At 44.8% G+C, this 12635-nt stretch overlaps 1 protein-coding gene across 3 annotated transcripts in view; it reads left to right on the top strand.

Annotated features, from left to right (window-relative positions):
* Positions 1-3484: 3484 nt before the first annotated feature.
* Positions 3485-12635, top strand: part of nxf2 (nuclear RNA export factor 2) — a 527629-nt gene continuing 518478 nt past the window's right edge. For 2 of the 3 annotated variants that reach the window (XM_067792196.1, XM_067792197.1), the window contains exons 1-2: positions 3485-3607; positions 3659-3891. In XM_067792196.1, coding sequence (XP_067648297.1) covers positions 3589-3607; positions 3659-3891 — 252 coding nt within the window. In that variant the 5' untranslated portion in view covers positions 3485-3588. Of the gene's footprint in view, positions 3608-3658; positions 3935-12635 lie in introns of those variants that run through there. The other variant, XM_067792198.1, reaches the window with a different exon arrangement.

Here is a 12635-nt window from a genome sequence, read left to right on the forward strand (position 1 = left end):
GCAGGCCTGTAGCTTATTCCAGTGGGTAATTTTTAGGCTTGGCGACCATATAGGGGACGCGTAGCATGCAATCGGCTGGCCAATTGCTTTATATGTGGTAATAAGCGTTTCTTTGATTTTTTCCCAAGTACTGTCAGCAAGGGATTTGAGAATTTTATTACGGCTCTGGATTTTCGGTACGATTGCGGATGCATGCTCATCAAAATGTAGATCCTGATCAAACCTCACACCCAAGATTTTGGGGTGTAGGACAGTCGGTAGCGTAGTGCCATCGACGTGAATGTTTAAAATGGTCGACATTTGGGACGTCCATGTTGTAAAGAAGGTCGCGGAGGATTTAGTCGGTGATAATGCCGGGTTTCGCTAGGCGAATAAACTGGAGAGATCAGGGAGGTAGCCGTTTATTCTGTTGCAAAGCTTATCGATCTTTGGGCCTGGGCCTTTGGCCATTATTGTGGAGTCATCGGCGTAGGAAACGATAGTAACTCCTTCTGGTGGCGAAGGTAGCTTAGATGTGTAGAAATTAAAGAAAAGTGGGGATAGGACACCACCCTGTGGCACCCCCTGTGGCACCCCCTGTTTAATTTTTCTTGGTTTTGATGTTTCATTTGTAAATTGCACCGATGCCTGACGACCACCCAGATAATTTGCGGTCTACTTTTTAAGACATGGGGGAAGGGTAGACCCTTCCAGGTCTTGCAGTAATGTGCCATGGTTGACCGTATCAAAAGATTTTGATAGGTCTAGCGCAACGAGTACTGTTCTATGGTGGGGGTTTTCATTTAAACCGCAATTTATTTGGATTCTTATGACATTTAGCGCTGTGGTGGTGCTACGGAGTTTTCTGAAGCCATGCTGATGGCAGGCTAGCTGCAAATTTGCTTTGAAGTCGGGGAGCAAAACGGCTTCAAGTGTCTTGGCTACTGGCGATAGGATTAGATTAGATTAGATTAGATTATCTAGGGCCCACTGCTATGGATGGTTTAGCATGACCGATGGCATCCTCAACCTCTTTGGCTGTGATGGTAATTGGTGACGCGCTGAATTTATGTTTATGTGCGTGTCTGTCGGCCCTCCGTCTATCTTTGTCGACCGTAGAATGGCATTATATATTGTAGGCAGAAAGCGCTCCCGTATTTTTTCGCATCCGACAGCACTTTATCGCCAAACGCGATGGAAACTTTGTCATTGTGCCTAGACGGATTCGATAGGGACTTTACGGTGGACCAAAGTTTACCTACACCGGCAGAGAGGTTACAACCGCTTAGGTGCTCCTCCCATTTCGCCCGCTTATGTTCATCCACAAGCAATCTGTTGCGTTGGTTGATATTCCTTATTTGGGGGTCGCCGGGATCGAGCTGTTTTATAAGGTCACGTTCTCTCGCTCAACCTGCGGCCTTCGCCAGTAAATGGGGCCGAATTTCGGGAATTCTACCGGCGGGAATGGAACGAGCCGAGGCGGATTCAATGACCTTGCGGAAAGCACGCTCCCCTTGGCGGGCATCAGTAGGGATAGGGAGGGCAGCAAAGCGGTTATCTGTAAAGGATTTGTATTCGTCCCACTTTCCTTTTTTAAAGTTAATGAAAGTGCGTTTTTGTGCGACGATGAAGTCGGCGGGACGCTCGAACGTAATAAGTATAGGCAGGTGGTCGGATGCCAATGTTACCATCGGCTGCCAGTTGACGCAATTTACGAGTTCTGCGCTCACGATTGAAATATCCGGCGAACTGTGACAGCTTCCTACCATACGTGTGGGGGCGTCTCCATTTATAGCGCAGAACGTCGTTTCTTCTATTTGATCCGCTAACATCTCACCCCTACTGTCCACCCGCAAGTTTGAATGCCATACATCGTGATGGGCATTGAAATTGCCTAAGATAATGCGATTGTTTCCAGTGAGTACGCCGCAGATGTCAGAGCGGTATCCACTGGGGCAACAGGTGGCAGGAGGGATGTACATGTTGACCGCACAGATAAGCCTTAACGTTCTAAGACACTGTCCCTTCGGTCGATGTCGGGATCAAATATATGATATTGCACAGAGTGGTGTATGATAAACGCGAGGCCGCCTCCATTTCCGCTCTCGCGATCTTTTCTGTGGACATTATATCCAGAACAGGTCTGCAATGCAGATCTTGCTGTGAGTTTAGTCTCTTGAATCGCAGCAATGCGGATGTTGTGCCGCTTCATGAAATCGATTATCTCCGTGATCTTCCCAGTTAATCCATTATAGTTTAACTGCAGAATTCTGAAGTGCATAGGGGGAGACGTCGTCACTCTGGGAGTAAGTGAATGGTGATTACTATTGGGTTGTGGAAGGCTAGGACGCGAATGCTGTTCGGTACAAAGGGAGGTAGGGACTAAGAGTCTGAAGATGGGGGCAGGGGATGATGTTCGGCATTTCTCCCGACTCTACTACGGAGATTGTAGTTATGAGTGGGAGCAGCCGGGTGAGTTGGTGGCGTCGTGGGCGCGAGCAGCAGCGGCTAATTGTTGTGGTTTGCTGAGCATCGGTGCTGCTGGATGGTGGCTGGGGAGGCGCTAAGGCGCAGACTACGGGACGTCCTAGGGTGTGAACAGCAAGGAGCCACAAACGATTCATAGAAGTTACGTGGACGTCTGGTTTTGGGATCTAGCCCAGAACAACCTGTCCGATGCAACCATCCCTTACACGAAACACACTGACAAGAGTATGACCGTCCTAAAAGATTCTTTTCCGGCAGATGCAGCAAAACCGTTTCTTAGGACCGGGATCAGGAGTCGGGCCCAGATTGGATTCGATACCTTCCCGGAGCAAGAGAATATGGGGCAGTCCCGCTGCAAGGAGCTGCTGGGAGGATGACAATTTGTAGGAGAGACGCAACAAATTAAATGGGGTTACACTGAAATGGCAGTCCTTGGTCGGGAAAAAACCCGAGACTCTCCGGTACATAGAACGGACGGCCTTGGGGAGCGATTACCTTGTACGTGGTTAGCAACGTTTCTTTATCTTTTCCCCATGTGCTGCCGGCAAGCGACTTGAGAATTTTGTTGCGACTTTGTACTTTAGAAACAATCTCAATGGCATGAGCCTTGAAGGTTAGAGTATTATCGAACGTCACCCCTAAGATATTTGGGTGATGGACAGTCGGTAGGTGACACCATCGACGCGTACGGCCAATATTTGCGACATCTGTTTAATTTAGAAACTAATTCATCTACTGAAGGGCCATGTCCTGTAGCCATAATCGTGCCATCGTCAGAATAGGAAATGATTGTGACTCCTTCTGGGGGTGAAGGGAGTTTTGATATGTAAAAATAAAACAGAAGCGGGGATATGACACCACCCCGTGGAACCCCACGTTTAATTTTTCTAAGTTTAGAAATTTCGTTCCTAAATTCAACCGACGCCTGCCGACCACTCAGATAATTAGCAGTCCACGGAAAAAAAATGTATGAAGTTGTGTGCGGATTTCGCTATATTTCGCGTCACTTAATGTGCATGCATCTTAAGCATAGCATAAAGCTTACTCAACAAAAGATGTGGCATCACTTCAAATCAATAGATTTTGACACTGATAAGTGATTTTTGAATTTCAGTGGAAAATATGTCAATTTCGCGGCCTGGTGCGTTAAGTTAAATATTTAATACGTATTCTAATGATTTTTTCATTACAGATGATGTGTATCATTTCCCAAACGATTTACCTATTGAATTATGTTATAAGAATACACAAACATACTCCAAATGTACCAGTTATGATCCTAAGGTCATGGCACAGGGATTTGTTTGGCATCAAATAATAGTGCAGCACAATGGTAAAATTAGTGGTCGAGACGGCGTTCAAGAAGTTTTGGAAGCTTTATTTCATGTTGTAGAAGGAGAAGAACTGTTTCCTATAGCTTACCGGGTAGATATTGCGCAAGTTTTCACAAGCTGTTGATATATTATGTGTATGCTAAACCCTTTTATAGTTTCCATTATGTATACGTTATTTAATTCTTGCAGAAAAGGAAATCAGACCAACCAGGGTGTCACGAGTCACTCTCGCCCAACTTTGGTAATAGTGCAGTTTACGGTACCTACCGAAATTTGGGCCAAAATTTTGGAGTGAGGTATCAAAAGACGCGTATTCACGTCTAGATCAAGAATCCGGAAGCGGAAGTTGACTTTTTTTACCCGTTCAAAAGATATTAACGAAAACCCGGAAAAAGACCAGCGGGTCCCTCCGAAACTGGGGGTGGGATCCATAGTATTTTTGCGCAGAGCACCTTTCTGCGGTAATTGTGCAGTTTAGGGGCCCCACCTTAAAATTGGGGCTTTTTTTTGAGTGAGGTATCAAAAGACGCATATTCACGTCTAGATCAAGAATCCGAAAGCGGAAGTTAACTTTTTTTACCCGTTCAAAAGATATTAACGAAAAACCGAAAAAAGACCCGTGGGTACTTCCGAAACCGGGGGTGGGAGCCATAGTATTTTTGCGCAGAACACCTTTCTGCGTTAGCGGCTTTCGGCCGCGCTTATAAAAAATAACCCTGAGCTACGCCTTGCCAAGTCCGGGTGTGTGGTATAACCGTGGCTACCGCCACGGTGATGCACAATTTTTTTTGTGGGTACGAACACAACAACCACATGAAAATCGCCAACTTCAACTGCAAATATCTCCGGACAGAGATAAAATTTTTCTTTTCCGCCTTCGGATTATTGTTCTCGAGATTAATACGCGTCTTTTGATACCTCACTCTAAAATCTTGGCCCAACTTTAGGGTGGGCCCCTAAACTGCACTACTACCCTTTCTGCGTTGGCGGCCTTCGGCCGCGCTTATAAAAACTAACCCTGGGCTACGCCATGCCAAGTCCGGGTGTGTGGTATAACCGTGGCTACCACCACGGTGATGCACAATTTTTTTGTGGGTACCCACAACAACAACCACATTAAAAACGCCAACTTCAACTGCAAATATCTCCGGACAGAGATAAAATTTTTCTTTTCCGACTTCGGATTATTGTTCTCGAGATTAATACGCGTCTTTTGATACCTCACTCGAAAATCTTGGCCCAACTTTAGGGTGGGCCCCTAAACTGCACTACTACCCTTTCTGCGTTGGCGGCCTTCGGCCGCGCTTATAAAAACTAACCCTGAGCTACGCCTTGCCAAGTCCGGGTGTGTGGTATAACCGTGGCTACCGCCACGGTGATGCACAATTTTTTTTGTGGGTGCGAACACAACAACCACATGAAAATCGCCAACTTCAACTGCAAATATCTCCGGACGGAGATAAAATTTTTGTTTTCCGCCTTCGGATTATTGTTCTCGAGATTAATATGCGTCTTTTGATACCTCACTCGAAAATCTTGGCCCAACTTTAGGGTGGGTACCGTAAACTGCACTACTACCCCCACTTTTTCTGGTAAAAGTGTAGAACAGCTGCGGTGTATCCCAGCGGGTTAGAATATACCCGCGGCAGGTACACGTTACTTACCTTCAGAGTGACAACGTCTTCCCTGTTGCACTTCAGAATACTGCAGTTGGTAATTGTTTAATTTAGCTCACAACTGCTAAAACCAGACCAAAAATATCGGAATAGGTGTCAAAAGACGAAAGGACCACGAATCCGACAGTGGGAATTTAAAATTTTATTTCTGTCAAAAGTTATTTCCAAAAAACCGAAAATGGCCCCGGAGCGCTCCGAAACCGGGTGTGGGATCCATAGTATTTTTGCGCAGAACACTTCTCTGCATTGGCGGCCTTCGGCCACGCTTATAAAAAATTACCCTGGGTGGGACCAACGCCGGTTTGGAGACCAAAACTATATCCGCGCAAAACACTTTTACCCACAGTTTTCTTGTGGGCACAACAAAATCATAAAAACAACAACAACGACATGAAAATTTTCAATTTTGTTTGCAAATATCTCCGAAACGAAATAAAATTTTGAATTTCCGCCCCCCTGAGTGATCCTGGGTGAAAAGCGCGTCTTTTAACACCTGATATTTTAGGACGAGTTTTAGCAGTTGTGAGCTAAATTAAACAATTACCCTGCAGTTAAACTGTAATGGGTAACTGGGAAGATTGCGAAGATTGCGACGATTGTTGATTTTATGGAGCTGCACAACATCCGCAGTGGATTTGTAAAAATTACGGTGTCGACGGATGTTGGGATCTATCCCAGAACACCCCGTGCGATGCAACAATCCTTTGCACGAGACACTGGTAAGATTGTGACTGTCCAAAAAATATTCGTTTCCGGCACATGCAGCAAAACTGTTTCCCTGGACCGGGATCAGGTTCTGGCCCTGGGTTGGGTTCAATACCTTCCCGGAGCATGAGAATGTAGAGCAGTCCCTCTGCAAGGATCTGCTGGGAGGATGACAATTTGTGGGAGGGACGCAAAATTAAATGGGGTTACACTGAAATAACAATTTTTGGTCGGGAAAAATCCCCAGTCGCTCGGTACATAAAACCGGCTGCCTTGGGAAGCGTTCGTAACTGGTTCATTCGTATGTTGTTGTTTTTGTTGTGGCAGGGCTTCGCCCCACCTAATAGGTGGGACCGATCACCAATTGTCATCAATATCCTCTAACGGGATCCAAGGAAACTTGGTGTTTCAACAATGGTGGACCATAATGAAAGTGGTGTTAGAGGCGTTGGTTTCACATTACAATTAAAGAGATGGTAGGTATCATGTGGGGACACATTGCAAGCGGGCATACATTTTGCATGTCGGGGTTGATTCTGGATAGGTAAGAGTTTAGCTTGTTACAGTATCCAGAACGAAGTTGAGCTAGAGTGACTCGCGTTTCCCTGGGGAGTACGCGTTCATCTTCCGCAAGTGTTGGGTACTGTTCTTTGAGTACTGGATTCACCGGGCTATTCCTGGCATAAAAGTCCGACGCCTGTTTGTGGGGTTCACTGAAGACCTGCTTGTGTTGGTTTGCTTCATACGGCTCAGTTCTCAGGTGCCGTATCTCCTCATAATGCTTACGGAGATGACTCCTTAAGCCCCTAGGCGGTGTTGGCTCACCAATGTGGAACCAACGCCTCTAACACCCCTTTCCTTATGGTCCACCCCTGTTGAAACGGCAAGTTTCCTTGGACTCCCGTTAGAGGATATTGATGACAATTTGTGATCGGTCGCGGCTATTAGGTGGGGCGAGCATTGCTACAACAACAACAACAACAACATCACAAATTGTCATCAATATCCTCTAACGGGAGTCCAAGGAAACTTGCTGTTTCAACAATGGTGGACCATAATGAAAGTGGTGTTAGAGGCGTTGGTTCCACATTACAATTAAAGAGATGGTTGGGTCATGTGGGGACACATTGCAAGCGGGGCATACATTTTGTATGTCGGTGTTGATTCTGGATAGCTAAGAGTTTAACCTGTTACAGTATCCAGAATGAAGTTGAGCTAGAGTGACTGTCGTTTCCCTGGGGAGTATGCGTTCCTCTTCCGCAAGTTTTGGGTACTGTTCTTTCAAGGGCCTCCTTGTGTTTTCTTGCTTCATACGGCTGAGGTCTCAGGTGCCGTGTTTCCTCGAAATGCTTACGGAGATGACTCCTTAAGCCCTAGGCGGTGTTGGCTCATCAATCAGATGTCTGTTGGGATGCCCAGTTTTCTGGGTATCAACAGGAACTGTTTGGTTAGCATCTCATTTCTCTCCTTGATGGGGAGTATTCTCGCCTCATTATGTAGATGGTGTTCTGGGGACATAAAAAGACCCGTGGCGATTCTGAGAGCAGTATTTTGGCAGGCCTGTAGCTTCTTCCAGTGGGTAGTTTTTAGGCTTGGCGACCATATAGGGGACGCGTAGCACGCCATAGGCTGGTCAAATGCTTTGTATGTGGTAATGAGCGTTTCTTTGTATTTTCCCCAAGTACTGCCAGCAAGGGATTTGAGGATTTTATTACGGCTCTGGATTTTCGGAACAATTGCGGCTGCGTGCTCACTAAAATGTAGATCCTGATGAAACGCCGCACCCAAGATTTTGGGGTGTAGGATAGTCGGTAGCGTAGTGCCATCGACGTGGATGTTCAAAATGGTCGAAATTTGGGACGTCCATGTTGTAATTAAGGCCGCGGAGGATTTAGTCGGTGATAATGCCAGGTTTCGCGAAGGGAAAAAACTGGAGAGATCAGGGAGGTAGCCGTTTATTCTGTTGCAAAGCTCATCGATCTGTTGGCCTGGGCCTGTGGCCATTATTGCACCTTCTGGTGGCGAAGGTAGCAGAAGTTAAACAATAGTGGGGATAGGACACCACCCTGTGGCACCCCTTGTTTAATTCTTCTTGGTTTAGATGATTCGTTTCTAAATTGCACCGATGCCTGCCGGGCACCCAGATAATTTTCGATCCACCTTTTAAGACATGGGGGACGGGTAGACCCTTCCAGGTCTTGCAGTACCGTGCCATGGTTGACCGTATCAAAAGCTTTTGATAGGTCTAGCGTAACGGGTACTCTTCTATGGCGGGGGTTTTGATTTAAACCGCAAACTATCTGGGTGCCAATGGCATTTAGCGCGGTGGTGGTGCTATGGAGTTTCCTGAAGCCATGTTGATGACAGGCTAGCTGCAAATTTGCTTTGAAGTAGGGGGGAAAAATGGCTTCAAGCGTCTTGGCTACTGGCGAGAGGAGAGATATCGGGCGATATGACTCTCCGATGTTAGATGGTTTCCCAGGCTTTAGTAGCGGGACCACCTTGGTCATTTCCATTTTTCCGGAATGACAAAGGTGGAAAGAGACAGGTTGAAGACATGCGCTAAATATTTGAAACCCCCTTTCCCTAGGCTTTTAAGCATCGGCATGGCTATGCCGTCTGGGCCCACTGCTTTGGATGGTTTAGCATTACCGATGGCATCCTCAACCTCTGGCGGTGATGGCAAGTGGTGACGCGCTGAATTTATGTTTATGTGCGTGTCTGTTGGCCCTCAGTCTATCTTTGTCGACCGTAGAATGCATTATCAATTGTCGGCAGAAAGCGTTCGCGCATTTTTTCGCATTCGATAGCACCTTATCGCCAAAGGCGATGGAAACTTTGTCATTGTGCCTAGACGAATTCGATAGGGACTTTACGGTGGACCAAAGTTTACCTACACCGGCAGAGAGGTTACAACCGCTTGGATGCTCCTCCCATTTCGCCCGCTTGTGGTCATCCACAAGCAATCTGATGCGTTGGTTTATATCCCTTATTTGGGTGTCGCCGGGATCGAGCTGTCTTATAAGGTCACGTTCTTTCGCTAAATTTGCGGCCTCCGCCGGAAAGTGGACCGAATTTCGGGAATTCTACCTGCGGGAATGAAGCGAGCCGAGGCGGATTCAATGACCTTGCGGAAAGCACGCTCCCCTTGGCGGTTGTCTGCGCTCACGATATATCCGCCGAACTGTGACAGCTTCCTACCATACGTGTGGGGGCGTCTCCGTTTATTGTGCAGAACTTTTCTTTTTATTTTTTTTATTAATTTATAACAGAATTTTAACAAAAATGTAAGTAAAACTTGTTAAGAAACGTAGAAGGCTTGATGATGATTGTTTTTTATATGTTTCCAGGTCAAAAACAACATGTCGATGTCGAAGTCCTTGGACGTATTTGCATCCTTGTTAAGTTGAAAGTTTTTTTTGAACCTAAATAAGATAAAAGTCATTAAACTTCACCACTTTTAAGTTCAATTTCTTACAATTCGTCACGCATCTCAAATGGATTAGACAAATCTCGCAATATTTGCCTCTCCATTCTCGCCTGGCAATTTTCGTATGCGTTGCTTTTCAACTCCATAAATAATGCCGCGGCTATTGATTCCATTATAATAGACAGCTATAATTTGTGTCAGTTCGTTGGGTCCAGTTATATGCCAAAGCAAGCTGCAGGCGTAGAGGAGGGTGAAGCGAAAACGTAAACAATCCTTGCGGAAAGAATAAATAAACCTTTATAAAGTATTTTAGGCCAGTGCAATGAAATCAGCATCCTTAAAATTCAGAAAATGTCAACTATATTCGTGCAGGAATCCGTTTTAACAAAACTTGGTGGCCACGGCAGGGAATTGGCCAAAAGAACGACAAAAACACACTTACAATTATGAAAGCACTTCACTCAAAAAAATATAACACTGCGGCAATATATTCTAATCCTTTTTTTTTGTACAAAATGGCGTGGATAATAAAATATAAACGTTTTTCAGTGTTTTTTACAAATTTTCTTTAATTTATTTTGTTCCAATGTTCACACATTCCGTACCAACAGCTGATTTCGAAAAATCATTTGCTCTTACTCCTCTCTTTACGATTCCGTCGTAATGCAGAATACCAAACTTCGATTGAAGCGGAGCGTAGAACGGGAACGTAATCGAAATGCAGAATAGGGGTGGTTGAAAATTTCTAGGTTTGCATCGCCTGACCGGACAGATAAACCTTGACGTTCTAAGACACTGTTCCTGCGGCCGATGTCAGGATCAAATGTATGATATTGCACAGAGTGATGTACGATAAACGCGAGGCCGCCTCCATTTCCGCTCTCGCGATCTTTTCTGTGGACATTATACCCAGAACAGGTCTGCAGAGCAGATCTTGCTGTGGGTTTAGTCTATTGAATCGCAGCAATGCGGATGTTATGCCGCTGCATGGAATCGACTATCTCCGTGGTCTTCCCAGTTAATCCATTACAGTTTAACTGCAGAATTCTGAAGTGCATGGGGGGGAGACGTCGTCACTCTGGGAGTAAGCGACGGGTAACTACGCCTGGGTTGTGGAAGGCTGGGACGCAATTGCTGTTGTGGCCCTGGGACTGGACGTCCTTGGGTAAGCATTGGGGTACCCGATGTATTTGGGTATGCGGCCTGGCAGCATGGTGCAATGAAACCCGTCGAAGGGTTGCCGTCGCAGAGGCCAGAAGATCTAGGAAAGTGACACCGTCCATGGCAGGAGCTGCATTGGGCGGATGTCGCAAACGTATATATTCTGTGCTGGCAAACGGTGCAAAGGGAGGTTAGCTCGGTCAAACCCGGGGACACCAAAACCAAAATTCATTATAGAAAAAGCAAATTGGGAGAACTTTCAACTCTCGGCCAATGAAACCATGAGCAAATACCCATTGTCCTCTAATGTAAACAAAGAAGCCAATGCATTGAAAAAAATAGTACTTACAGCAGCACATTTATCGGTACCCCAGACCCACAAGAGAAAACGCAAGACTGTAGTACCATATTGGTCATCAATCCTTCAGGCGTTAAGAGAAAAGAAACAGAAGCTTTGGCATATATATAAGAAACATAGATCTCCTGAAAATCTTGTTGAATACAAGAAAGCGAACGCAATTTTTAAAAGGGAGGTAAATGTAGCTAAAAGAGAGAGTTTAGAAAAGCTAACGGAGGGGATAACACCTTCCTCAGATCCAAAGAAAATTTGGGCAAATATTAAAATGCTGACGGGCACATATACCCCTAACTCAATCAAAGCTTTAGTCACAGATGAAGGAACAATATGCTCCGCGACAGAAATAGCAAACCATCTGGGCGAGTTTTGGTCTAACTACTCTAAAGACTAGTTTTGATGAAGCTTTTGTTTCACATAAAAATATGACTTTAGAAAGCGGTTACCATAATGATACACCTTCAACGCAAGCGAAACTAATTGACTTGCCCATAACAGAATTCGAATACGATTTGACGGTAAAAAACATGTCTGGAAAAACTCCAGGCAGAGATCGAATTTCGTACCCGATGCTTAAAAATCTACCGCAGAAAGTAAAACAAAGATTAATTGCGCTCTACAACAATATTTTAGAACAAGGTTCATTACCACACACTTGGAAAAACTCCACCGTCCTTCCGCTTCCAAAGTCGAAACAATGCACATCACGTGCTTCCGGCTATAGACCAATATCCCTAATTCCTTGTTCAAGTAAAGTTATGGAAAAAATCATAGCAAAGCGCATCATGTGGTTTGCCTCGTCAAACGGTCTCGTCGATCCACACCAGGTTGCCTTCAGAGAAGGTCAAGGGACAATAGACGCACTCCTGATATTTGAACACTTTGCCACAACAGCTCTAGCTTCAAAAAACCATGTTTCCATCCTAAGCCTTGATTTTGAGAAAGCTTACGATAGAATCGGTGCTCATATCGTTTTTCGGCAACTAGCCGAATAGAAGATAGGAAATAACATATATAACTACGTAAAAGATTTTCTATCCAATCGCTCTTTTAGTGTCAAAACATGTAATAAGTATTCTAAAAATCATAAACTATTTAATGGCATACCTCAGGGTTCACCATTGTCGGTAGTATTATTTATAGTAGCTTTCGATGAAATTAATAAAATCCTGTCTCAATACAAAAGAGTCCATAGGATTATGTATGCAGACGATTTGTTATTGTTTTCCAAATGTAAGGACTTATCGGTGGTCCAAAGCGATTTTTCTCAAATAATTTCAAAAATAACCAGCTGGCCAAACATCTCGGGAGCTACAACAAATGTACAACTTTCCACATTTCTAATAAAAAGCTATGTCCATCAATAAGTCTAAATTTTAATAATGTCGACTTTGTCAATAGCAGTAGTCTTAAGTTTCTGGGTATTGTATTTGACAAAAAGCTTACATATAAACTCCATGTCGAACATTTAAGAACAAGCTTAGATAAACGATTAAATGTAATAAAGT

This window comes from Eurosta solidaginis, chromosome 5 (assembly GCF_040869045.1).
Source record: "Eurosta solidaginis isolate ZX-2024a chromosome 5, ASM4086904v1, whole genome shotgun sequence".
Classification (NCBI taxonomy): Eukaryota; Metazoa; Arthropoda; class Insecta; order Diptera; family Tephritidae; genus Eurosta; species Eurosta solidaginis.